At 42.6% G+C, this 27,953-nt stretch overlaps 1 protein-coding gene across 2 annotated transcripts; it reads left to right on the forward strand.

Moving 5' to 3' along the window:
* Nucleotides 1-2,878: 2,878 nt before the first annotated feature.
* Nucleotides 2,879-27,868, forward strand: DLST (dihydrolipoamide S-succinyltransferase). 2 transcript variants are annotated; one of them, XM_058567384.1, is made up of 16 exons: nt 2,879-2,989; nt 3,555-3,588; nt 6,418-6,466; nt 8,712-8,798; nt 9,021-9,076; nt 9,212-9,286; nt 9,509-9,564; nt 10,090-10,201; nt 17,416-17,565; nt 18,104-18,180; nt 19,062-19,159; nt 23,043-23,173; nt 24,626-24,699; nt 25,012-25,095; nt 25,516-25,683; nt 26,880-27,868. In XM_058567384.1, exons 1-16 carry the CDS (start codon nt 2,927-2,929, stop codon nt 27,012-27,014), a joined length of 1,449 nt encoding a protein of 482 aa, XP_058423367.1. In that variant the 5' UTR covers nt 2,879-2,926; the 3' UTR covers nt 27,015-27,868. The 2 variants fall into 2 exon arrangements, with proteins under 2 accessions (XP_058423367.1, XP_058423368.1); XM_058567385.1 differs by lacking the exon at nt 8,712-8,798 and having other exon boundaries at nt 2,882-2,989.
* The last annotated feature ends 85 nt before the right edge of the window (nt 27,869-27,953 follow it).

Raw genomic sequence — 27,953 nt, forward strand, 5'->3', positions numbered from 1 at the left:
AGCCCCATCTACCATCTGGTCAGTAATACTCAAAAATATATAAACAAAGATCTGAGTGTATGGTTCAGACCACACATACGAATATTGGGGGATTTCTGGTAAGGAAAAAAGAATGCTGTGTGTATTATTTAAGGTGAACTGCCCACTCTGGGGTGTTTTTTATTCATTAACTGAGCCATTTATCCTTCCTAGAAACAAAATTTTTCTTATATAATTTGAAAGTAAATACATCTTTTCCTCAATTTAAAAAATAGGCAAAAACATGTATAGTTTAGGGTACATACTTATTGAAGCTACAATGAAAGCAAGGGGATGGTTACTATGTAATTCAGTATAGCAATGGTTAACTCTGGGAGGACCAGCAAGGGGGCCACATAGGGCTTCTCCATTCCTTAAGCTGGGTGGCGAGTGTGGGTATTCCCTTTATTATTTTTCTTTAAATCATACATACATATTTATATATCCTTTTGAATATATGTTACAATAAAAGTTTTTTTTTTTTAATTCTCTTTTGAACCTGCCATAAACACAAGTTTATGAACTTGTATTCGTAAACTCCTGCCTCAATAGATGATGCTGTGTCCTGGGAGGCTCTAAATACAGAAGTGGGTGTGAGCTTATTGGGTTGCACCTTGGATTCTATGGAAGCTCATATGTGAATCTCAAGGAAATCAATTTTCACCTTTATCCTCTGAGAGGGACTTTGCACGCTACTGTGCATGTATGTGTGCACACGTGTGTGATGTCTAAGACTGTAACATCTAAGATTAACTTTATTTATTTTTTTAATTTTATTTATTTGTTTTTTTCCCCCCAAAGCCCCAGTAGATAGTTGTATGTCATAGCTGCACATCCTTCTAGTTGCGGTATGTGGGACGCGGCCTCAGCATGGCCGGAGAAGCCGTGCGTCGGTGCAGGCCCGGGATCCGAACCCGGGCCGCCAACAGCGGAGCGTGCGCACTTAACCGCTAAACCACGGGGCCGGCCCTAAGATTAACTTTAATGATCACTGAAACTCCAGAAGAAATGCTTTGCCACATCATCCAGGCCTGAGCTTCTTAGATAAGAATCCTAAAAGTTAATTATTTCAAACTGAAAAAATTAAGTAGCTATCTAAGAAATATTAACATCAACCCCTGCAAGGGATTGCCATAACTCCTGATTACTCTTCTTGGACTCGAGTCATCTCTTTCTTCCTGCTGCTCTGCCCAGGAGAGGAGACATACAGGTAAACAGGACATTACAATGTGACGTAAAGACACAGACACAATGTTTTGGAAGCTCAGAAAAGGTATCTGTTAACTCTGCCAGAGGGGATTAGGAAAGGATTCAGAAGAGCTGAGGCCTTAAGCAAACAGGAGTTGGGAACAACCTGGCAAAGCTGTGAAGGAGTAAAATAGCACATTGGGGCAACGGCCAGCAGTGTCCTAGGACTAGGGCTCAGCACCTGTGAGAAAGGGGGGAGGATCACAGCATAGCCATGGGCCAGGTTAACAGATGTGCCTGATCCAGGAGAAGAGTTTGGAATTTATCCCACCAACAGGGAGAAGCAATTGAAAGACTTTAAGCAGGGGAGTGACAGGATTAGATTTGCATTTCAGAGGGATCTTTGACACAGGTGTGGAGGATGGGTTAGAGAAAGTGAGCGTGGAGGCCCAGGTCCACTTAGGAAGATTTTAAAACAATCCAGGTGGAGGATACTGAAGACTAGATCAGGAGCAGCAGCAGGGCAAGGATATTTTCTCTATTTCTAGTTATGGCTTCTGCCCATCCTTCCAGAATTCCAGTGCAAGGCCGTTCCGAGTTTGGATGAGCGAAGGCACCACAAAGGTCTTGAGGACGAAGCAAGATGACTCAGCTAAAGAAACCAACACGAGCAGGCACTAAGTGGCTCATTCACTCATTCTTAATCCAGCCAGAGGCTTACAGAAAACCTTTTCTATTAGGAAAGTGAGCTATAAAGGTGAATACTCAGGGCCTGGCGACTTAAGGGGAGGGGAAACTAAAGAGAAGGGGGTGGGTGCTATGTGCTTTCACTTTGAAGGCAGCAGGCAGAACTATGTCCAAAGCTGGGAGGCCCAAACTCAGCCTGCCGATATTTATTGTGCACCTAACCTACACCAATCTCTGTTCTAAGTGCTGGGGATACAGCAGTGAACAAAACAGACAAAGTCTCTAATGTCACGGAGTTTATATTCTAGGGGTGGAGCGACAAATGAACAGCCTCCAAAATGCACAGAATATATGGGGAACAATTAGCTTGGCTGGAGAGCGTTTGAGTAGGGACTAGGGAAGAGCAGGAGATGTAGCAGAAGTAAGGCTACTTGGTGAAGATCCTCGGCTGGGTAAAAGGGCAAAGGCAGCCCTTCAGAGGTTCCTTGGGGCTCTGTTTCTTTGTTCCGGGGTTAGGGAGGCAGGGAAATGACCTGGTTTTTTTTTTACATTTGAGGAACCCGAGGCTCAGGGAGGCAATGTCACCTGCCCAAAGCCACACAAGTGTAAGATCAGGCAGGCATGTCCGCCAAGGTCCGAGTTCACAGCCCGCCCCCGCCTATCGCTCTTTTCCAGTAGAGCAGAGGAGGAACCGCGCGGCGCCCCGGGGTCCCAGGAGTGAAGGGCGCCAAACTCAGAGCCAGCTCCGCGGACAGGTCGGGGAGGGCTGCACTCGGGGAGTCGCCGGACAGTCGTAGGCCCCTTCGGCAGGGCCGGCCCGGGCCGGCAGGTAGCGCCGCGAGCTCTGAGAGCACCCCCGGGCTGCCGGGCTGGGACGGAGACTCCTCGGCGGGCCCGTCGGTCCCCCCCGCCCGCCAGTGGTTCGCTCCGAACACCCCTCCCCGCGCGGCGGGTTTCCCGGCCAGCCCCACTTCCGGTTGCTGCCGGGCCCTATATCCGGTGTCCGCCCGCCCTCGGCCCCGCTACCGCTGCGATGCTGTCTAGGTCCCGCTGCGTGTCCCGGGCGTTCAGCCGCTCGCTCTCCGCCTTCCAGAAGGTATGGTCCGGCCGGGCCGGGGGCCCCCGTGGGTGAGAACCCCGCTGGCGGGCAGGTGGGCGGCCTGGGGGCAGGGGCGCGGCGCGCCGGCCAGGCACCAAGGGCACCGGGACGCGGAGGCCGCGGGCTGGGCGGCTCGGGGCCGCCGTTGCCCTCGGGGCAGTCTTGCGGAGCCCCGCGGCCCCTCGCTTTCCCCGGGCCTCCGGCGCTGCGGCCCCTGCCGTACCCCGCCCTCCGCGCCGGGGCCAGGGAGCCGCACAGAGCAGCGCCCGCCGCGACACGAGACTCGGAGTTTGGAGGAGGCGCCACGGAGTCCCCGACGGGACCCGGGGGCCGTCCCCTCTCCTGTTAAAGTCAGCGGGTGTCAGTCCGGTGGGGAAGTTGAGAGCGTTTGGCAGGCGCCGTGCGCTGCCTGGGACTGAGAACCCTGGCTGTTGCATTTACGTCTGGAGTCATGAGATTCACCTGTCACCAGCGCCTGAACAGCTTTGAGTCTGTACTTAAAGAGCTGTTTATTCCTTGCGTTTATCCCGGGTGACGTCGATAATGTCTTCTTTCTCAACAGGGGAACTGCCCTCTAGGGAGACGTTCCCTGCCTGGTAAGTTCTGCCCTCGCTGTCACCTAAAATGTTCTCCTCCAGGGCAGAGCAGTATGCGAGGAAATCGGAATGCCTCTGTTTCTCCGCATGATTTTCAGATAGATAGGAGTGAAACAAAATGTTATTTAATAATAACAGCTGTCATTTATTTATTTAGCACATGGCTACTGAGTTTCTGCTGCATGTCGGGCACTGTGCTAAGCGCTCACCCGAGACAGCAGGTGACAATTTTTGCCCTCCTGGAGTGTACAGTCTAGTGGGAAAGACAAAGTGTAAATTGCTAAACAAATGAGCAATCATGAATTTTGGTTAAATGCTGAGAAGGAAACAAATGAAGGTGGACAGAAGAGGCCTTTTTAGTAGGTGACATTAAAGCTGTGACCTGGAGGCTGTGACAGAGCCAGCACAGTGACGAGCAGGAGGAAGGGAATAGCATGTACAAAGTCTTTGGGGAAGGAAAAAGCTTGTCAGTGCTCCAAAACTGGAGAAAAAGGTGATTTGGCCAGAGCATTTTAATTAAATGAGATAGAAGATGGTGTAGAGACTATTGGAAGGAATTTAGATTATATCTCAATAATTTTTTATATAGCTGGAATAAATATTTGTTGAATGAGTCAGTCTTATTGTGGGCTTTCTGTGTGCTAAGCATTGTTCTGAGTACTTTCTGTGAATTTTTCAGTTAATCATCAAGAAACAGTAAGAGAGGTATTCTGTTTTACAAATGCATAGCCCAAGGCTAAGAGAGGTTAAGTGCCTTGACCAGGGTCACTCAGCCAACTATTGGTCAAGCCAGGTCTGCCTGACTCCTCAGCCTAAACTTTTAACCCATCATGTTATCGTTTACTCCTGTACTCAACAGATCATTTATTGTGTTCTTACTACATGCCAGGCATTGTGCTAAGGGACAGGGATACAGATGGTTCCTACTCTTAAGGATCTTAGGTGCTACCTGGGGAGACAGCAAATATACATTTATGCACACATAAGGACATAATTACATTGTGATGACTGTGAAAGAGAAGTGTAGGGTGTAATGAGAGGGTAGGATGATGTAGCCCAGCTTGAGAGGGTGGAGAGTGCGGTGGGAATGTCAGTAAAGGCTTCCTTGAAGAAGTGACATTTAAGCCAAGTCTTCAAGAATACATAGGAGTTAGCCAAGAGAACTATATTCCAGGCAAAGGGAATTACTTGTGCAAAGGTTTTCAGGCAGGAAGGGACTTGACTGGTCATAGAAATGGAAAGGAAGCCTGTCTGGCTGGAAAGATAGGGAGAGCTGACAGTACAGGAAAGTGTAAAGTTTTTGAACTTTATCCTAAGAGTCATGAAAACATAGCACCTAGTGCAGTGTTAGCTCATAGTGGACTCTCAATAATAAACTTTTTTTTTTTTTAAGATTTTATTTATTTATTTTTCCCCCCAAAGCCACAGTAGATAGTTGTATGTCATAGCTGCACAACCTTCTAGTTGCTGTATGTGGGACGCAGCCTCAGCATGGCCAGAGAAGCGGTGCATCGGTGTGTGCCCGGGATCTGAACCCCGGGCCGCCAGCAGCGGAGCACGCGCACTTAACCGCTAAGCCATGGGGCCGGCCCAATAAATATTCTTTTTAACTGGAAATCCTAAAAAATGTCAGTAAACGTTTTCTCCATTTTATAGACTGGCAGGATAATGGCAAGAGCCTTGTACTTGAGGTTTGCATCGTGGCTCAGGGCTTCACCTTGGGCTAGTCACTTAACCTCTGGAAGCCCTACTTATATGTGAAATGGGAATAATGGCAGATGGTTGTTTCGCTTCAGGGAGTTGTGAGACGTGAAAACCAAAATGAGGTTATTATGTGAAAGCTTTTTATAAACCCTAAAGGACTGTACAAATGAAACTTGCTGTAGGATAAATTCTAAGTTGGACTCAGAGTTCCAAAAATCACTATAGGCTGCTGGCTGTTCTAGCTCAAAGACATGCTAAACTTGGGATTTGTGCTGCAGAGTTGTTGGCTGCTGGACAAAGAGGTGACTTATTTGACTCTGAAACTCTGAGGAGGTGGGCGCAAGAAAGAGCTGGCTCCCATTTGGTGTCTCCTGAGCCCATGGCTCAGAAAGATCTGAAAAAATAAGACATATGAAAGAATATCTTCAGGTGAGGCAGCTGTAGTAGTTAGTTGTCAGTTGGGGAAATGCAGTTATCTGTGATAAAGGACAGTTGGTGGGGCAGAAAAGGGGCTCCCACCTTGTAGAGTGTGACCAGAGTGGAAGACCTCAGGAAGAGGGTGGGAAGACAATACCATACTGAAAGAGGGATAATGATTTGCTCAGTTGCAAAACAAGCTGGAGACCCTGGGTCTAAAGTAGCCCTGTCTTTGCTAATACGGTTCAGGCAGTAAGACTTCCAGCTCAGTACATTTTAAGTTACCAGGGAAACAGAAACCCAGACCAAATATCCCCCTGCTTCTAAGATTAGGTTATGTGTGGTCACAGGTTAAGCCATCACGTGTCTTTCTCAAGCTTCAATTGTACTGGAAGACTTGGGAAGTAGAGACATTTTATTATGAAAACATTGGAATAATGAAAGTTTATGTATTTTAAGGTAAATAAGATTATAAAACTACCTCTGGCTTTACCCTTAGAATTCTCACCTTTCTTCTTCAAACACATACCCACTCTCAACCCTACATACCCGTTGCTCTCTGCCATTATGGTTACTTTGGTGGAAAAGTTTGAGAAGCAGGACTCTGTGTGTTGAAGATTGTATTGTTGTTTGCACTTGATCCTGCTGTATCTCAGAGTTAGGGGGTGAACAGACTTCTTTGGTTAAGAGTTGTTTTGTTTCTTGCAGGGGTCTCCTTATGTCAGGGACCAGGTTACCCTGACAGCAGGAAGATTGTGTAAGTATCATTGGGGAGCACAGATTTGTGGTCACGGGATATTTAAGATACCAGTTCTAAATTTCACCATCTGATTTCTTCACTGGCTTCCAGGCCTGGAAATTGAGGTGGTTATATTGAGTCCCTAGACCTAACCTCGATGTTAATTTATTATGTGTGATGGACCTTGAGCTTCAGCCCCATGTCAAGTGCTAGACCAGGAGTGTGCCTATCCTCAGGTGTTTTAATTATAAGGAAAGTGAAGTTGGAACCCTCTTTTTATGGGAATAGATATAGAAGGGTGCTCCTAAATAGTCTGGTTGGATACAAGTGCAGCCAAAGGGCTGGAGGTTATATTTATTGTGGAGATTGAGAGCATCCTCTTGGTAGCGTATTCATTTTAGAAACAGTAAAAGCAAAAGACTAGTCGGTTGAGTCCTGCGACTTTGACTAGTTTGGAGGGAATGCTGTTATTGCATCATGCAGCATTTGGAGAAAGGCCACACGTGTGTTTCACATTAACTTCTGCTTATGAATGTTGCTTAATGCTACTTTGTATTCCAAGCATTTGCAGGGTGGTGGTAAGAGGATGCTCTCTAGTTACCTGTTAAACAGCTATCAAGCTACTTTCTCTGTAGGGAGAATCTTCAAAATGAAGGGTCAGCAGATTAGCTCCTTCTCTGTGCATCACAATGGAATTTTTTTTTTATTGAGAAAATGATGCACTCTGTATTAGAAGTATGAATTCCTGCGTTATTTTTGGAGGGCAATTTGGCATTCATAAGTCTTTGAACTCTGTGTACCTTTTGATCTAGCAGTTCCATTTCTAGGAATCTAGACTGAAGAACTCCTGGTATACCCAGATTTCTCTCAAAATTGACAAACAGGGGATTGGTTAAACTATGCCATGTTAACGTGTTTGCAGTATGGTAAGTGGGAAAAAAGCAGGTTATAAAATGATTCCATTTTCTACTGTACAGTATAATCCTATTATAAATGTTCTTTTTGCTGTTTCCAAATATTCTACAGTGAACATCTAATACTTTTTATAATTTAAAAAATTATTTAGATTCAAAATGTACTCCTTATCTGCCATGTAAATGAAAATTGGAGCAACTACAAATCTCTATGCAATAAATACAACAAATTACTATTTGAAAGTAAATTATTAAGACAAAAACAAAACCTAAACTTTGAGGGGTGAGGTCACACAGTAGAGTAGGGTATCACCCTAACCTAATATCTGTTTTTGTGCTGTGTTTTGGTTTTTTTCTGTGAATAAGGTACCCACTTTATTTTAAAAATCTTTTCTTGTAAAACTACTTTTGGTTTTATGTTTTTATTTAATAGGTTATACATTTACATAGTTCAAAAGTAAAAAGAGTATCCATGAGAAGACTTTATCCTTGTCCTCCAGTGCCACCAAGTTCCTCTTCCCAGAGGCAGCCAGTGCTGCGGCTTCTTGAGTATCTTCACAGAGCAGTCTCCACATTTGCACCTTGCCCCTTAGTTCTTGCCCATGAGCTTGTACTCATACATAGTTATAAACTTTATGCAGAAAACTTTGTGTTCTGTATTTTTTCTATAACATGTTTTTTCTCTTGATTCTACATAGATGTTATGGTTATTTTGATGTTATAAAGGTTAAAATATCAAAAGGAAACTTAAATCTGTTTTACTTTTCTATTATAAAGGTGCTTGTTGTAGAATATTCAAACAATTTTGAAATGTAGAAACTCCCTGTCAGTCCAAATCACTCTCCCAAAATGTGTATGCATGTGACAGATAACCATAGGTACGGTATATACCCATGTCTCCTGTTCTCCAGAGGTAACCACTGTTAATGGTTTTGTGCATACAAGGTGATATCATTCTCCGTTTACCTTATTTGAAGTTAGTGCCATATCAAAAAATACCTTGGTCTTTTGAGGTTCCTCTTGAATGAGTCCAGATTGGACTGATGTGCTGCCTCTTAGTAAGAGAACAGAATAGGAGATACTATGAGTTTTTTGGTTTGTTTTTGTGGGGTTTTTTTGCATATAACCTTTGTTTTACTTCCAAGTTAACTATCTCATCTTACTGCCTTGTCTGATCTAAATCTGTAATTCTAGGTAGAGAAATTCTGTTGTATGGCACAATGGCATATACCCCAAGGGCATGCAATTTATCTCACTTGGATTTAGTTAAGGAAAAAAACCTACTCAGGAAGCTAAGTCCTTTTGGTGGGTGTGCAAAAGGACCAAGATGCTTATCTTTTTCTTCAAAGAACCAGATGTAAGTCTCTATATTTTGAGAGCCGGCATTTCACTGCAGCACAGGGTCCTGGACTCACCCAAGGAGCTCACTACTTAAGGTACCCAAGTCATTCAGGCTCTGCTCTAGACCTGCTGAGTCAGAATCTCTGGGGATGGGGCCTGGGCATGTATGCTTTGAAAAAGTTCTCCCCGGTGACACTGATGGGCACCCCTGGTCAAGAATCACTGATTTAAACGGAAGATCCATGGTGTGCCTTATCTAGACTAAAATGTGAGTGGTTCAGCTGCTAAAGGAGTTTACTTTTATGTTTCTTTTGTAGCATTAACAGCAGTAGTGTCTTCAGCGTTCGCTTCTTCAGAACTACGGCGGTGTGCAGTAAGTACCTGCCTTATTGGGAATGGAGTTTTACTAGGAAGAGCAACAATCCACTGAGTTTAACTAAAGAAAAACAAACATTTTTAAAGGAAAAATATAGACTACTTGTGATTTTCTTTTTTGCTCTTTTCCTAGAGGAGGATGTGATTACAGTCAAAACCCCAGCATTTGCAGAATCTGTCACAGAGGGGGATGTCAGGTGGGAGAAAGGTAAGATTTAGTGGCCTCTCACTTCTTAAGTTTAAACACTTTCTACAAGTCCCCTCTCTCACCGTGATAATCAGTGGGACCTATGGCTCCACCCTTTTCTCTACATGCCATGTGCTGTCTCCTGGCCCTATAGGAAAGAGGTCTTGTAACACACCTGCCAAAAGGGATTTTGTGGCTACTGGAGGCTGCCCCCTAACAGATAGCCTTTGACTGTCTTTTCAGCTGTTGGAGACACAGTTGCAGAAGATGAAGTGGTTTGTGAGATTGAAACTGACAAGGTAGGCTTGTCCTATATTAGTGCCCATTTTTCATGTCTCCCCTTGGTTTCTTAACCTAATGAAAGAAACAGGGGCTGACTGTTAATGTTTAAAGCTAATTTTTTAACTGGCTCTAACCTCAGTTGTAAATGTGTTAGAAGAGCTCATTTAAAAAAGAAAGCTTTGAAGTTTAATTTTAGATCCTTCTAGGTGTATGTATTATGTACTTTAGTAGTTTTAGTTTTGTAGCCTTCTTTTTTTTTTTGGTGCATGAGCTGTTTCCCGTTGTCCTTCATGTATCACTTGGAAGCAGATTAACTGAATATTGGTTTAATGTTTCTGAGAAAGGACGGAAAGGGTGAATCCTCACAGTAGCATTGACTTGTCATTACTCTTACTCTGAAAGTGTGGCCTTGGCATTTCTATATGCAGGGTTTTGTATATCAGTGTTGCAACTGTTGTGACTCATATTTGAGATTCTGTACAGTTAACTTTCTAATGCTGAGTAAAAATTGGACTCTTTCTCCCTCTGTCTTCGTTTTCCAGACATCTGTGCAGGTTCCATCACCAGCAAATGGCGTCATTGAAGCTCTTTTAGTACCTGATGGGGGAAAAGTAGAAGGAGGCACTCCTCTTTTCACACTCAGGAAAATTGACGGTAAACAAGTTCTCCAGGTTGTCAAGGTCTCCAGTATTCCCCCTTGAAATTGGGGCTGAGCATAATGTACTAATTCCTTGATACCTGAAAGACTGTTTGGCATTCCAGCTGCCCTTAGTTGAGGGAATAGGAGGGGTGATATTTATATAGTGTGAAGTTTAAATGTCAAGTTCTAGAAGAAAAGGATATTAAAAAAATAAACCTCATAATGCTCAGTTCTTTCCATGTATGTTTCTTATGCTAGACCTTTTTTTTATTTTATTTTTTTTTTATTTTATTGTGGTCACATTAGTTTATAACATTGTATAAATTTCAGGTGTACATCATTATACTTCTATTTCTGCATAGATTATATCATGTTCACCACCCAAATGCTACTTACAATCCATCACCACACATGTGCCTAATCATCCCTTTTGCCCTCCTCCCTCCCCTCTTCCCCTCTGGTAACCACTAATCCAATCTTTGTCTCTTTGTGTTTGTTTGTTGTTGTTTTTATCTTCTACTTATGAGTGAGATCATATGGTATTTGACCTTTTCCCTCTGACTTATTTCGCTTAGCATAATACCCTCAGTGTCCATCCATGTTGTCACAAATGGCTGGATTTCATCGTTTCTTATGGCTGAGTAGTATTCCATTGTGTATATATACCACATCTTTATCCATTCGTCCCTTGATGGGCACTTAGGTTGCTTCCAAGTCTTGGCTATTGTGAATAATGCTGCAGTGAACACAGGGGTGCGTGTATGTTTACGCATTGGTGTTTTCATGTTCTTTGGATAAATACCCAGCAGTGGAATAGCTGGATCATATGGTAGTTCTATCCTTAATTTTTTGAGGAATTGCCATACTGTTTTCCATAGTGGTTGCACCAGTTTGCACTCCCACCAGCAGTGTGTGAGAGTTCCCTTCTCTCCACATCCTCTCCAACACTTGTTTCCTGTCTTGTTACTTATAGCCCTTCTGGGGGGCATGCAGTGATATCTCACTGTAGTTTTGATTTGCATTTCCCTGATAGTTAATGATGTTGAACATCTTTTCATGTGCCTGTTGGCCATCTATATATCTTCTTTGGAGAAATGTCTGTTCAGGTCTTTTGTCCATTTTTTAATTGGGTTGTTGTTTTGTTGTTGATGTATGAGTTCTTTATATATTTTGGATATTAAGCCCTTATCAGATATATGGTTTGCAAATATCTTCTCCCAGTTGTTAGGTTGTCTTTTTAGGATTCTGTGTTCTGTTTCTGTGAAAAATGTTGGTGGAACTTTGATAGGGATTGCATTGAATCTGTAGATTGCTTTAGGAAGTATGGACATCTTAACTGTGTTAATTCTTCCAATCTCAGAGCATGGAATATCTTTCCATTTCTTTGTGTTGTCTTCAGTTTCTTTCAGCATTGATTTTATTTTATTCTTTTTCTTGCAATTGTGAATGGGATTGTATTTTTTTTTTTTTTTATAATTTTATTTATTTATTTTTTTCCCCCCAAAGCCCCAGTAGATAGTTGTATGTCATAGCTGCACATCCCTCTAGTTGCTGTATGTGGGACGTGGCCTCAGCATGGCCGGAGAAGCGATCCGTCGGTGCGTGCCCGGGATCCGAACCCGGGCCGCCAGCAGCGGAGCGCGCGCGCTTAACCGCTAAGCCACGGGGCCGGCCCTGGGATTGTATTCTTAATTTCTCTTTCTGCTGCATCATTGTTAGTGTATAGAAATGCAACTGATTTTTTGTATGTTGATTTTGTATCCTGCAACTTTTCTGTATTCATTTATAATTTCTAAAAGTTTTTTAGTGGATTCTTTAGGATTTTCTTTATATAAAATCATGTCATCTGCAAATAGTGATGTTTTGCTTCTTCCTTTCCAATTTGGATCCCTTTTATTTCTTTTTCTTGCCTGATTGCTCTGGCTAGGACTTCCAATACTATGTTAAATAGGAGTGGTGAGAGTGGACATCCTTGTCTGGTTCCTGTTCTTAGAGGGATAGCTTTCAGTTTTTCACCATTGAGGATGATATTAGCTATGGGTTTGTCATATATGGCCTCTATTATGTTGAGGTACTTTCCTTCTATACCCATTTTATTCAGAGTTTTTATCATAAATGGATGCTGTATCTTGTCAAGTGCTTTCTCTGCATCTATTGAGATGATCATGTGATTTTTATTCTGCATTTTATTACTGTGGTGTATCACGTTGATTGATTTGTGGATGTTGAACCATCCCTGCATCCCTGGAGTAAATCTCACCTGATCATGGTGTATGATCTTTTTTTTTTTAATTGTGAAATTTTTGTTGTACATTATTTTTGTCAGTCACCATATAAGTGCATCTCTCCACCCCTTGTGCCCACCCCCCCAGCCCCTTAGCCCCTGGTAACCACCAGACAGTTGTATCTGTCTGTGTGTTGGTTTATCTTCCACATATGAGTGAAATCATGCACTGTTTGTCTTTCTCTGTCTGGCTTATTTCACTTAACATAATACCCTCCAGGTCCATCCATGTTGTTGCAAATGGGACAATTTTGTCTTTTTTTATGGCTGAGTAGTATTCCATGGTATATATGTACCACATTTTCTTTATCCAATCATCAGTCGAGGGACACTTGGGTTGCTTTCATGCCTTGGCTATAGTGAATAATGCTGTGATGAACATAGGGGTGCATAAGCCTCTTTGGATTGTTGATTTCAGGTTCATTGGGTTGATACCCAGTAGTGGGATAGCTGGATCATAAGGTATTTCTATTTTTAATTTTTTGAGGAATCTTCATACTGTTTTCCATAGAGGCTGCACCAGTTTGCATTCCCACCAGCAGTGGATTAGGGTTCCCATTTCTCCACAGCCTCTCCAGCATTTGTTAGTTTTTGTTGGTGATTATAGCCATTCTGACGGGTGTAAGATGATATCTTAGTGTGGTTTTGATTTGCATTTCCCTGATGATTAGTGATGTTGAGCATCTTTTCATGTGCCTATTGGCCATCCATATCTCTTGTTTGGAGAAGTGTCTGTTCATTTCCTTTGCCCGTTTTTTGATCAGGTTGTTTGTTTTTTTGTTATTCAGTTGTGTGAGTTCTTTATATATTATGGAGATGAATCCCTTGTCAGATATATGGTTTGCAAATATTTTTTCTCAGCTGGTGGGTTCCCTGTTCATTTTGATCCTGGTTTCGTTTGCCTTGTAGAAGCTCTGATGAAGTCCCACTTGTTTATTTTTAGTTTTGTTTCCCTTGTCTGAGTAGACATGGAATTCAAAAAGATCCCTTTATGGCTGATGATCCCTTTATAAGTAGTGTACTACCTATATTTTCCTCGAGGAGTCTTATAGTTTCAGGTCTCACCTTTAGGTCTTTGATCCATTTTGAGTTAATTTTTGTGTATGGCAAAAGAAGATGGTCTACTTTCATTCTTTTGCAAGTGGCTGTCCAGTTTTCCCAGCACCATTTATTGAAGAGACTTTCCTTTCTCCACTGTATGTCCATAGCTCCTTTGTCAAAAATTAGCTGCCCGTAGATATGAGGTTTTATTTCGGGACTTTGAATTCTGTTCTATTGATCTGTGTGTGTCTGTTCTTGTACCAGTACCATGCTGTTTTAATTACTATCACTTTGTAGTATGTTTTGATCACGGTGTATGATCTTTTTAATGTATTGTTGTATTAGATTTGCTAGTATTTTGTTGAGGATTTTTGCTTCAATGTTTATCAGTGATATTGGCCTGTAATTTTCTTTTTTTTTGTGTTGTCCTTGTCTGGTTTTGGTATCAGGATAATGTCGGCTTTGTAGAATGAGTTAGGAAGCTTCCCCTCCTCTTCAGTTTTTTGGAAGCGTTTGAGAAGGGTAGGTATTAAATCTTCTTTGAATGTTTGGTAGAATTCACCAGGGAAGCCGTCTGGTCCTGGATTTTTATTTTTGGGGAGGTTTTTGATTACTGTTTTGATCTCCTTACTGGTGACTGGTCTATTCAAATTCTCTATTTCTTCTTGATTCAGTTTTGGAAGGTTGTGTGATTCTAAGAATTTATCCATTTCTTCTGGATTATCCAATTTGTTGGCATATAGCTTTTTGTAGTATTTTCTTATAATCTTTTGTATTACTGAGGTGTCCGATATAATTTCTCCTCTTTCATTTCTGATTTTACTTATTTGAGCCTTCTCTCTTTTTTTCTTGGTGAGTCTAGCTAAAGGTTTGTCAATTTTGTTTATCTTTTCAAAGAACCAGCTCTTGGTTTCATTAATTTTTTTTCTATTTTTTTTAGTCTTTATTTCATTTTTTTCTGCTCTGATTTTTATTATTTCCCTGCTTCTACTGATTTTGGGCTTTGTTTGTTCTTCTTTTTCCAGTTCCTTTAAGTGCACTGTTAGATTGAGATTTTTCTTGTTTGTTGAGATAGGACTGCATTGCTATAAACTTCCCTCTTAGAACTGCTTTTGCTGTATCCCATAAATTCTGGCATGTCATATTTTCATTTGTCTCCAGGTATTTTTTGATTTCTTCGTTGACCCAGTTATTGTTCAGTAGCATTTTGTTTAATCTCTACATATTTGTGACTTTTCTAGTTTTCTTCCTATAGTTGATTTATAGTTTCATACCGTTGTGATCAGAAAAGATGCTTGGTATTATTTCAGTTTTCTTACATTTATGGAGACTTGTTTTGTGGCCTAACGTGATCAATCCTGGAGAATGTTCCATGTGCATTTGAGAAGAATGTGTATTCTTCGGTTTTTGGATGGAATGTTCTGTATATATCTACTAAGTCCATCTGTTCTAGTGTGTCATTTAAGGCCAGTGTTTCCTTATTGAGCTTTTGTTTGGATGATCTATCCATTGGGGTAAGTGGAGTGTTAAAGTTCCTTAGTATTATTGTGTTACTGTCTATTTCTTCTTTTATGTCTATTAATAATTGCTTTATGTATTTAGATGCCCTTACGTTGTGTGCATAGATATTTACGAGTGTTATATCCTCTTGTTGGATTGTTCCCTTGATCATTGTGTAGTGCCCCTCTTTGTCTCTTCTTACAGTTTTTGTTTTAAAGTCTATTTTGTCTGATATGAATATTGCTACCCCAGCTTTCTTTTCATTGCCATTTGCATGGAGTATCTTTTTCCATTCCTTCACTTTCAGTTTGTGAGTGTCTTTAGGTCTGAAATGTGTCTCTTGTATGCAGCATATATATGGGTCTTGTTTTTTTATCCAATCAGCCACCCCATGCCTTTTAATTGGAGCATTTAGTCCATTGACATTTAAAGTAGCTATTGATAAGTATGTACTTAATGCCATTTTTTAACATTTTTTCTCGGTGTTTTAGTGGTTCTTCTCTGTTCCTTTCTTCTCTTGCTCTCTTCCCTTGTGGTTTGATGGCTTTCTTTAGTATTATGTTTAGGTTCCTTTCTCTTAGTTTTTTGTGTATTTAGTATAGGTATTATGTTTTAGGTTCCTTTAGTTTTTGTGTATTTATTATAGTATTATGTTTAGGTTCCTTTCTCTTAGTTTTTTGTGTATTTATTATAGGTTTCTGGTTTGTGATTACCGTGAAGTTCATATATAGTAACCTGTGTATATGGCCATCTATATTAAGTTGATGGTCTCTTTAGTTTGATCTCTATCTGAAAGGTCTACTCTTTGACTTCTCGCCTCCCACATTTTATGTTTTTGATATCATATCTGACCTCTTTTTTTGTGAGTTTGTATCCTTTACCCTCTTATCATGGAAATAGATAATTTTTCCTATTTGTGGTCTTCTCTTTTCCCCTTAAGTCCCTTTAGCATTTCTTGTAGGACTAGTTTCTTGGTGATAAACTTCTTTAATTTTTGCTTGTCCTGGAAACTATCTCTTCTTCCATTCTGAATGATAACCTTGCTGGGTAGAGTATTCTTGGCTGTGGGTTTTTTCCTTTTACCACTTTAAATATATCATGCCACTTTCTTCTAGACTAGACCTTTTCTTAAGGATATAATAGAAATGAAAAAGATTCTAAAGACAGTGATTTTTTTTTTTTTCCCCTCCTCAACCCTGCCATCAGAACCACGTGGGGGCTTTGAAAATAATGCAAATGCCTAGACTCCATGGCCCAGGGATTCTGATATATTAAATCTGGGATTATCAGATCCTGGTTATCTATCATAGTTTTTGTTGTTTTTTTTAATGTTCTCCAAATGATTCTGATACACAGCCATGGCTGAGAGTCACTTTTAAAGTGAGAAGAAGCAATATTTCATGGTGCAGTTATGGAGAATTCAGTGTAGTTTTTTCACATCTATTCTCTCATAACATTCCTAGAGAGGATTGGTATCTCTCTTGGGAAGAAATGAGAAATAAGGAAATGAATTTGTCCTGGACCTCACAGTCATTATTAGAGATCAGAAAAGAAAATAACTTTTTCTGATTCTTAGTTAAATGCTGTAACTAGTAAAATCTATTTCTTTCTCATTGTTAAAATAGTTAAGCAGAGAGCTGGTCGAGTGCATCAATGAGCTCGATCAGGGCAAGACCAGAAGCCCCGAATGGAAAGAATGTACAGTAGAAGGCTAGAGAATAAGATTTATTCTTCCAGTTGAAGAATTCCATCTTCTGATCATTCATTCCTTAAAAGAATGTTTTTCTAATTTAAATATAAAACCAGATATGATGTTCAGATGGGTAAATTAAAAATAAACATCTAATTTAAAGTTGTGAGTTTATTGCTTAACCGCTTTATTGATTTATGAGAGACATCTTGGATGAAATGCCTTGAACTCTTAAGTCTAAATGAGCCCTTGATTATTTACAACTTTTATTTTTTAATAGTTGAGTATGCTTTCAGATGTTATGTTAAAATATAAGGTGAGACTGTCAATATTACTATCACTACAGATAGGTTACTTTTATGTAGGTGTTTCAACCTCTTAAATTCCATGGGTTTATTTTGCTTAGAAGGTTACATTTCCATGGGCTTAGTAGGTGCTTTGAAAGTAGTTGCTGAATTTGATGATCAATAGAAATTTGTGAAATCAGGAAGGCAGCTGAATTAAGTCAGTTATCTGATAAAGGACATGTAGGAGCCCTGGGGAATAGAAGAACAGTGCCTTATATCATTGTGTGTGTCTCATAGTGCCTTGCATATATAGCAAATACCCAGTAAACATTTGTTAATTGATTGGAGATAGAGCTTTTGCATCTGCAATTTGGTTGCTTTACATTCCAGACAGTGCCAGTGGCATCTATTTTTCTTGTTTTCCAGCTGCTCCTGCCAAGGCCAAGCCAGCCGAAGCTCCTGCTGCTGCAGCCCCAAAAGCAGAGCCTACAGCAGTTCCTCCTCCCCCCCCAGCATCCGTACCCACTCAGATGCCGCCAGTGCCCTCTCCCTCACAACCTCCTGTTAGCAAACCGGGTAAGCCTCCACCTCCCATGTGTCTTTATATGGGAGGAGAATATTTCATCTAATGTCATGTTCCCTCCCAGGGTAAAGTCTGAGACTAATAATCACTCTGAATAGGCTCCGTTGGCTGCTTTGTAGAAAGAACTCTAGACTTTGTATCAGAAGACCCGGGTTTGCACCCAAGCTTTCTATTTACAACTGTGTGACTTCTGGCTAGTTACTTAACTTCTCTGAGCAGATTGTTAATACCAGAGAAGTTGATAGTTGTGAGCAAATTGTTAATACCAGAGAAGTTAATAGTTGTGAGTAGATTGTTAATACCAGAGAAGTTAAGTAACTAGCCAGAAGTCACACAGTTGTAAACAGAAAGTCTGGGTGCAAACCCAGGTCCTCTGATACAGATCGTTCATTTGTGAAGTGGAAATGGTACTGATACACCTCAGAATATCTTGAGGATTCAATGACAGTACAGTATGAAAGCACTGGCACATACTCAGTAAATGTTTCTTTCATTTTCTGATGCAGCTGTTCCCCCTCTCTTGGTTTTTAGTGTCTGCAGTAAAACCCACTCCTGCTCCTCCAGCAGCTGAGCCAGGAGCTGGCAAAGGTCTGCGTTCAGAACATCGGGTAAGCCACTGAGGACCACTTCCAGGAAACAGACAGAGAGGCAGTGTTGAGATTAGTGGAGTGTGAGTATGGTGGTGCTTACCATTGAATGGCTGGCAGCTCACTCTCTTGGTCTTGACAGGGAAACTGAATTTAGGAAGTGACTTGTTCACAGTCACATAACTGTCAAATGATAGGACTAGAACCTGAGGTCTTCTCAATACTTGTCCAGTGGTTTTTCCCACTCTGTTATGCTACCAGTGAAATGCCTTGGGTGAGTAAAGTATTTGCAGGGGATGGTAGCTTAGTAACGCACCCTCTCCCTCCCACTTCAGAGAGGTGGTTTGGTGAGCTCTATTCCTATGCGTCCGGGATACTTAGCTGAGGGCTACATAGTAGCAGTAGCTGTCAGGAGCAGGCATAAAACCTCAAGGAAGTATGGTCAAGAGTGTGGGTTCCTCTGCCTGACAATATCTCCTAAAAATACTACAGCCTCAAACGTTTGTTGCTTATAAGTTTCCATTCCACAAGTAGCTATTGTCATGCAAGTCTTTATCACCAGAAGTTGCCCTATTTGTAATGATTCTTGAGCTGGCTAGCCCTATACCACATTCTTCCTTTTCATAAATTGGTTTTGGTTTTTAAATCAAACCGTTTCCTGAGCCTGCATTCTTGGTCAAACTTTAGGTGCATCTGAGAGAGTAGATTTTGTCTGTGTTTCCTTGTTCTTGCTCAGGAGCAGGGCCACCCCAGGAAAGAGGAAGCCTGGAGCTCTCATTGTACTTAGATCCTGTACTCCTTAACCATCCAGTCCTGGCAGGCAGAGTGCTCCCTCAGACTAGTAGGGAGTGCTTGATCCACAGAGACCAGACTGTCGGTACTTATCCCACTTTCACTTTCAGGAGAAAATGAACAGAATGCGGCAGCGCATTGCTCAGCGTCTGAAGGAGGCCCAGAATACATGTGCAATGCTGACCACTTTCAATGAGATTGACATGAGGTGAGAGCACTATGTCTTGTAATCCCTGTGCCTTTTCTTTTGGAGAACACTTGAACTTGCCCCAGTCCCTACCTAGTGCTGATTCCAAAACTAACTTATCAGGGAGGAGGTACTGGTTTACATTTCTTGTTGACTTACACAGAGTGACCCACTGGTTTCATTCTCTAGTTGACTTTCCTAATACTATGTCTGCCTCCTCTATGACTTAAAAAACAGCCTTTTGGAATTTTATACCTGAATCTTGTGATTTCTGATAAATGAGGCTAGTAATAGTCTTAAACTCTGATGACTAATGTTGAGTTGCCAAGTTGAAATAGGGCAACCAGGCCAATAAGGCTTATGCCTGGGCCTACCCCTTAGGATGGAGAACCACTTGACAGAATGCCCAAAGCCGGGGCACCACACCCTGCTCTTTCTCACAGTGACTGCTGCTTATACTGTTCCTAAGCGACTCAGAATTGGGTGGGTGAAAAGGCATAGGCTTGTCGTCTTTCACCTTTTCCAGCTTTGATAGTGAAATGGAAAGCAAATTGTGTTTTTAGAGAAAAACTTCAGAATATTAACTATAGGGGCTAACTCACTATACCTGTTTCTGTAGTGAGCTAATTGTTGACTGACTTATTTTCTTCAAGATTTTGATGTTTACAAGTATCAGCACTGTAGGGAAGAGAATGTAGTTAAATTTAACATTTTTTGAGGGCTTACTGTGTATAAGACATTATACCGCATTTAAGGGGGATACAAAGATGAGTGAAAAAGAGGGGCCAGCCCGGTGGCGTAGTGGTTAAGTTTGCACGCTCTGCTTCGGTGGCTCGGAGTTCATGAGTTCGGATCCTGGGCACGGACCTACTCACCGCTTATCAAGCCATGCAGTGGCAGGCATCCCACATATAAAGTAGAGGAAGATGGGCACAGGTGTAAGCCCAGGGCCAATCCTCTTTAGCAAAAAGAGGATTGGCGACGGGTGTTAGCTCAGGGCTAATCTTCCTCATCAAAAAAAAAAAAAGATGAGTGAAAAAGAGCTTACTATTTGGTTTGGATAAACACAAAGTAAAGTCTAGAAACATGAGTATCACAGGGCCAGCCTGGTGGCGTGGTGGTGAAGTTTACATGCTGTACTTCGGCGGCCAGGGTTCGCAGGTTCAGATCCTGGGCGCAGACCTACACCACTCATCAAAGCCATGCTGTGGCAGCAACCCACGTACAAAATAGAGGAAGAAGGGCACAAATGTTAGCTCATGGCCAATCTTCCTTCCTCACCAAAGAAAAGAAAAAGAAAAAAAAAAAGTATCAAAAGGATACAAAGAGTATGAAATGGAGAAGAGAATGAGATCATTTGTTTTTGAGGTAGGGGGCTGAGGTAGGGAGGGTAGGGTCAGGAAAGGCTTCCTGGAGGGAAGAGAGTTTTAATAGGCCTTAAAGAACCGTTAGCATTTTGACACAGGTAGCATTGTGGAGGAAGGTCATTCCGGACCATGTTAACAATATGGACCTGACACAGATGGGAAAGTACAAGATACATTTGAGAAATATCTGCTGTGAGGAAATAAGTGTAGGAAAGAATGGTAACTTTTATCCATATTTCAAAATGTTTTGAATGCCAGGGAAAGAGTTTATATTTAATTCAGAAGGTAAATCATCAAGTCTTCAGGCCATCTCTTTGCTTCTTTTTGTCTTAAGTGTTTAGTCTGCTAATCTACTTTTCATTAGGGAAATTTATTTTCCTTTGGAATGGGTCTGAAAAGTATAGAGAAGGCAGTGGTTTATTGACAGTGTACTGTGGCATTGTTCACAGAGTAGGGCTCTGTGGCCTATTTCACTAGATGTCATCCCTTCTATTTTGAAGCTCCCTAAAACGACTGGATGTTATTCAAGCTCAAGATTTCTGTCCTATCCATAGGATGTAGGGAAGGACCTTGACTAATGCATCCCAAAGGCTGCAGCTTATGTTTCAGTGCATTAGGGCTAAATTGTACATAAATTGAATTGGACTTTGAAATTCTACCCAATTCCTTAAGACAAAACATGTAAATATTTATGGCCTTGAAAGATGCAGTTGGCCCAACAGCTTTGTTTGGAAGGTAAATGCAATAGCTGGATCTCCTTTCAGCAGCTAATCGAGGTGTCACTTAACGATGGCCTGGGGTCTCGCTGCAGTCAGTAATCTGGTTTAGATTGAGTGCCCTTTGGGTCTTGTGCTGATCAGCTAACCCATAAGGGGCCTTTCTGAGACCTCCTTCTCTTTCCTGTTGTCCCATTCTCTGCCTCCAAGGGCAGAGCTCTGAAATAGAAACTACTTAATGACATGACAATAGCACTTGGGCAGTTTTGAGAGCAGAGATGTTCATCACTTCTCTTTCCCTCTTCTGCAGCTCTTATGTCTTGGGAACCAGTAATGTCTTTAGGGTGGTAATCCTAGCACTAAATAAGGTTAGACTCAGGAAAACAAACATTTTAAACCCAATCAGTTCCCCCAGGAAAACTTCCTTTTTCAAAAACAAAAGGTCTAAAGGGGGGAGTTGAAGTTATACCATCTTTCATGCTCATGTCGATTTAGGCCATTATAGGGAGAAAGGGAGAATTGAGCATTTGGGCTTGAGATAAAGTTAAATTCAATTTCCGTCATGGAACTGTATGTATTCCCATAAATACTGAGGTTTCTGCAGCAAAATGATGGGAAAACCATTTCCCATTCACTCCGCAGTATGTGTGTGGTATGTATATAGAGCAACCAGCCCCGAAGGAACAAAGGACTCCTCACATTGCGAAGGCTTCTCAGAGGCCCTGCTACTCATACTTTTAAAAGCTTAGGTCCACACATGGCCACTTTTCTAAATACCAAGGAAACCATGTCCTTTAAACTAATCTTAAGGGCAAGAGCTGTGTCTTCATTATCTTTGTATTTTCGTGTCCAGCATTGACCCTCACATGTGGTAGGTGTTAGCACCTGTTGGAAGGACCAAGCAGATGAAACTGCTAATTCTGGGGAGATGAAGAATGAATCTGCTGACTTTCCCATGAGCCTAAAAGAATGCTGTATACTCATCCATTATATAGTCATGACTGCTTTTGCTCACATGGAGCCCATACACTTGTGGGGTTTGGTTTTTTTTTTCTTTTTGTTTTTCACTAATTAAGAGATAGGAAGAATGTCACAAGGAAGTCATAATCAGGTTTTATGGTGTTTTTAAAACTAATTCTAACAAGAAATAAAAAGAATATTGCTTATTTTGTGGACTTGATGCTTAAAATTTTTTTTTTCCCAGGGTAGATAGCTCATGATTTTAGTGTAGCTAGAAATCACTTGCTCATCTAGAGCAAGAATGTTGGTGTGCCATGTGATCTCTTGTTCATATTATCGGTCACTGTAATTTGTGACTTCTGGCATATGAAGGAGCCCTGTGAAGGGCTCAACCCACCTTAAAGACAGATTGGACTTTGTATCCCAGTTTTGTAAAGGAACAAGGTTATTGTGTTGACCTCTAGTGGACTATTTCTTTACTTTTTTTTTGGTGAGGAAGATCAGCCCTGAGCTAACATCCACGCCACTCCTCCTCTTTTTGCGGAGGAAGACTGGCCCTAGGCTAACATCTTTGCCCATCTTCCTCCACTTTATATGGGACGCCGCCACAGCATGGCCTGACAAGCGGTGCATCGGTGGGCACCCGGAATCCGAACCCAGGCTGCCAGCAGTGGAGCGCGTGCACTTAACCGTTATACCATGGGGCCAGCCCCCAGTGGACTATTTCAAAACCTGAACTTAGGTAGATGGTCCAGAATGAGGGAAAAAAGCTTACCCAGTTGTGTCCATGGAGTTAGAAATTGGTATAAAAGTCAAAATCAAGGCTTTGTGGTCAGTTTGTTTTGTAATGTGTTTTTGCAGTAACATCCAGGAGATGAGGGCTCGGCACAGAGATGCTTTTCTGAAGAAACATAACCTCAAACTAGGCTTCATGTCGGCATTTGTGAAGGCCTCAGCCTTTGCCTTGCAAGAGCAGCCTGTTGTAAATGCAGGTGAGTTTGCGGTGGCCAGAATCACAAGAGGTCCTGGGACGTATGTGTTTGAACACAGACCTGCTCCTACAGACAGAGACACAAAGATGGGGGTCAACAGACCAAGGCTTTTTATTTCATATCTGTGAAAACATGAGTGTCTTCCCCAGGGATTTCATGACTCACCTTCCTGAAATAGCATCCTAATTACCTTCTCCCCACTAGCTGGACAGAATAGTTTCTCTTCCTGGTGCCTAGCTTCGCAGCTGCTCTGGCAACAGGCAGTTCTGAGCCAGCCCAGCTCTCCAGGCTTCTCATGTCAAGGTGGAAGCTCATGTTCTGGCTAGCGCCCGCCTTCTCTTAAACCCTAAATCTTGGGGTCTGACTTCCACACTTGGCAAGGCTCCAGAGTGACCTTTGATTTCTGGTCAGTGGACCTCATTGGGAGGTCTTGGGCTTGGCCCTTCTTTCATGGACTTGGTGCTTGTTTTCCTTACTTTTTGCTCACCTGCATCGTTGAAATGTTGACCTACCAAGCAGTTCTTCTTCCTATTAAATCAGTTCTCTGTTCCCTGAAAGATTAGAGAGGGGACAGTGACACTTTGGCAACCCTCAGCAATGCCAGGGTCCCTAAAGATCTACAAATAGAGACCCTAGTCCCTTCCATCTTAGTCCCCTAGGTAGAAGGGCTGTCTTTGTTTTGCCCAGATGTGTACCTCCTTATTTCTTCTGATCCTCTCATGCTTCCTGATTGGCTCTCTCCATCCCTTTCTTCTGCCTGCCCATACATGTAGGAATTTCTAAGAATTCTTTTGGCCTCTTTCTCACTTGACATGCTTTTCCTGGGTGTCTGACCTAACAGTACAGCGTAGACTTTCTGTGGAAAATGATTCCCAAGCCTTTTCTCATGAGTATTTTCTCATGGGCACTAGACCTAAATTTTCAGCTGCTGGTGTGCTCTCTCAAGCTAGCATATTAAAGCCAGACCACCCTGCTTCCTCCTAAGTCACCTAGAAACCACCCTGTTTCCTCTTGAGTCTCCTAGAAAGAGGCTTCCCTTGCCCCTTGTTGAAAGTGGACAGCAGAATGGGCAGCATCCCCCGCCTACTTTGCTAATTTGCCTTTTTTGGAGCACTTCTTCAACCTAGCAGTTAGCTAAAGGAAGGCTTGAGTGGAATTAGTTAACAAGAACTTAGTGCATACCTATCCTATGGGAGCCAGTGTACTGAGCTCTTTGAGGGCTGCCAAAGAAATGGATACTCCTCCACTCAGGCTCAGTCAGGGCACTTGGGAGATGTTACAACTGGTTGGCATGGGAGTAATAAGTTCCCTACCACTTGTAAGGAAGTGGGTTTTGTGCTGGTTGGTCAGCCCCCACTGTACCAAGCACTGGGGATTTTTACTCTGTTCAAATATTACCTTATTAACCGAGGCCTGGGGGGTTGTATGTAACATGTGTTTTCTCTCTCATAGTGATTGATGATGCAACCAAAGAGGTGGTGTATAGGGATTATATTGACATCAGTGTTGCAGTGGCCACCCCACGGGTATGTTGGGGCAGAAAGTGGGCAGCTCTGGTCTTAGACTCTCACCTTATCAGTGTGAAGAAGCAGACCCCTGGGGGAGATCCTTTCTGTAATTCTGTCTTTTTAGAAGGGCGTTAGTAAAAGAGTAACCTATTTTTGACCATACCACATTCTTTTATCTTAATGTCAAGCCTAAATATTTTAGACTGTGTTAATCACATTGAGTAATTGAGATGTTCTGGGGAGGGCAGACCATTGGCTTGAGTCAAGGGAGTTGTAACTATAAAGGGTACTGTTAATTTGCAACTGAACACAGCTTTCCACTCTCATCAGGGTCTGGTGGTTCCCGTCATCAGGAATGTGGAAGCTATGAATTATGCCGACATTGAGCGAACCATCAGTGAACTGGGAGAGAAGGTAAAATAGAAAGGAAGGAGCATGTATATGAGTTATTGGGCAGGTCAGGGAAGAGAGCCTGGGGAAGGCTGGGCTCCCCTGTGAGCTGGAGCCTCACTTTGTTCCGTAAGAAGTGCACATCCCCTGAGAACGGCAGTCACCCCCAAGAGCCGAGGTATGGATATCTGGCGGAGCTTAGCATACTCTCATAACTGAAGATCTCATCAGATGAGACCTGCTGGGAAAAGAAAAGGTCCTGAAGTCCTCTTTTTCTCTGGTGGAACGCTAGTCACAGGCGTTTCAGCTAAACAACTTGCATGCTGAAGCTAGAACTTGGACACAGTAGATCAACGTGATCTCAGATACAAGCCTTCTGGACATCCTTTAGGTAAAGAAAGCTTGGTTAACTTGATATGTCAATTATGAAATCTTCGTTTTTAGGCCCGAAAGAATGAACTTGCCATTGAAGATATGGATGGTGGTACTTTCACCATTAGCAACGGAGGCGTTTTTGGCTCGCTCCTTGGAACACCCATTATCAACCCCCCTCAGTCTGCCATCCTGGGCATGCACGGCATCTTTGATAGGCCAGTGGCCGTGGGAGGCAAGGTAGGAACCATCACTGCTAAAGTCTTAGCAGCTAGGTGATGAGGAGGGGGAAATCTAAATGCTAATTATAAAACATTCACTATAATTTCAGGGATAAATTCCATCTCTTAGTTTCTAATTAATAGCTAAGGCACTGATTCTCAGATTGTGGTGTGTGGATCTGCATCATCTGGGAACTTGTTAGACATGCACATTCTTGGACCCCTTCTCAGACCTACTGAAGCAGAAACTGCAGATGATTCTGATGCACATTAAAGTTTGAGAACCATTGAGCTAAGAAAGCTTGCTCCTTCATCTGGGGCCAGTCAACAAGCTTCATTCTCCAGGTTGCTGTAGGGGGATACAGCTGGAGACATGGTCCTTGCCCCCAGGAAACAGAAGGGAACAATGCAGAGCAGTCTGCGAGCTGTCAAGTTGTCTGATAAGACTTAAAGGTTCTCCGGGAGTTCAGGGAATGAGGTCAAAGGGTCTTGAGTGGGTGTTGGAAGAGATGTTGGTAGGAAAATGTTTTCTGGGACTCCTGTGTTTAGAACCTTTTTGGTTCACTGACTCCTTTGTGAATCCAAAAACCATAGACCTTCTCCCCTGAAAATGCTCACACACCCAACTTTGCATGCTATTTCAGACAATTTGTGGACCCCAGGTTAAAAAAAGTTTTTTTTAATTACAACCCTAAAAAAGAAGCTGCAGACAGCCAGAACTGAAGGAGAAACTTTCCATGTAGACAACACATCAGTAAGAGGGGAGAATGTGTTTTAAAAAGGCAGTTGTGGGGCTGGCCTGGTGGCGCAGCAGTTAAGTGTGTGCCTTCCACTTCGGTGGCCCAAGGGTTCACAGGTTCAGATCCTGGGCGCACACCGATGCACCACTTGTCAAGCGATGCTGTGGCAGCGTTCCATAGAAAGTAGAGGAAGATGGGCATGGATGTTAGCTCAGGGCTGATCTTCCTCACAAAAAAAAAAAAAAAGGCATTTGTGAGGAGACTCGTATTTTCTTGGTTAAGCTTCTGAGTGTGGGAGCTTTGCACTAAGCGTAAGCCTTGGTCTTTAAAAATATTCTAAGTATCTAGAAGCAAAGTCAATAGGAAGGGCTCTGGAACTGGGAACTCTCTTATGAGCTGTGCTTTCTCATCTCCCTTCTTCAGCGGGGCTTTCTCTGCCCTGCTGCAGACAAACCTGTCAACTTCTCCTTTCTAGGTGGAGGTGCGGCCCATGATGTACGTGGCACTGACCTACGATCACCGGCTGATCGATGGTAGAGAGGCTGTGACTTTCCTCCGCAAAATCAAGGCAGCGGTAGAAGATCCCAGAGTCCTCCTCCTGGACCTCTAGGAGGAAGCCACGCGCCCTACACATTGACCATGCAGGAACTGAAAACCAGTCTTCTCCCTGTCCCCTCATGGGTCCCAGGTTAGCCTGGTGACAGACAGGCACATGCTGTTGGCCTCATGAAAGGAAGCCAGACCACTATGTAACCAGCAGGTCTTTTCTTGGTGTTCCTGTCAGGCTCTCTCCCTCTCTTACACTCGAATATCTTATTTCCTTAGGCTTGAGGGAAAGAGAGAGAGCCTTAATGGATGCTCATTAATATTCCTGCCTTCCTCCATTAGTCCTCTGCAGAGATGATTTTGCTTCTTCCCTGTGCCACTATACTATAGGACCATGTGATTAAGTTTCTACGATTTGAAAGTCTGTTCTCCAGAGATGTCTAGTGGGGCGCTGTGCCTCCCAGGCTCAGAGCAGCCTCTCTCCTGGCTGTGCATATTCTCACTCAATTCCACTGGAGGTATTGACCACAGGCCAAGAGCTGCTGCTTTGCTTCTTAAATGGCACCTTCATTCTCACCTGTCATTGACTTCAAGACGCCTCTTCTACCTCTTCCAGGAAGTACAGGCCAGGGGATCTGGGTGGGAGGGGAGTGGGCTGTGTTGAGAGGGGAGAGGGCAGATTCTCCCTGAGGTCATATGTTATAAACAAGACAGGAGCAGAACCCAGGCCTACCCTCACACTCTCCATCATAGCCTCGCACCAGGAAGACCCATTTTGGCAGTCACACACAGCTGTGGTTGTGCCAACCACACTTTCCAGACTGCTAGGAACCATTCTAGCACATTGTTCTCATTTAGAGCAGATTCAAGCACATCATGGCAGTGGGACAGAGCATGGTCACACCCAAGGGCTGGAGCCTGGTTGAGATTGGAGTGAGAGGCACTGTGGATTGGCTCAGATTGACTTGGGCTCTTAAATTTCACCGGTATAAGCACGTGGACT

This window comes from Diceros bicornis, chromosome 24 (assembly GCF_020826845.1).
Source record: "Diceros bicornis minor isolate mBicDic1 chromosome 24, mDicBic1.mat.cur, whole genome shotgun sequence".
Taxonomy (NCBI): Eukaryota; Metazoa; Chordata; class Mammalia; order Perissodactyla; family Rhinocerotidae; genus Diceros; species Diceros bicornis.

Excerpts from the sequence above, each read along its gene's own strand:
- DLST (XM_058567384.1), top strand. The coding sequence starts at position 2,927 with ATGCTGTCTAGGTCCCGCTGCGTGTCCCGGGCGTTCAGCCGCTCGCTC. Across the intron at positions 19,160-23,042 it reads TTCAATGAGATTGACATGAG|TAACATCCAGGAGATGAGGG; the intron begins GTGAGAGCACTA and ends GTGTTTTTGCAG. Across the intron at positions 25,096-25,515 it reads TCAGTGAACTGGGAGAGAAG|GCCCGAAAGAATGAACTTGC; the intron begins GTAAAATAGAAA and ends CTTCGTTTTTAG.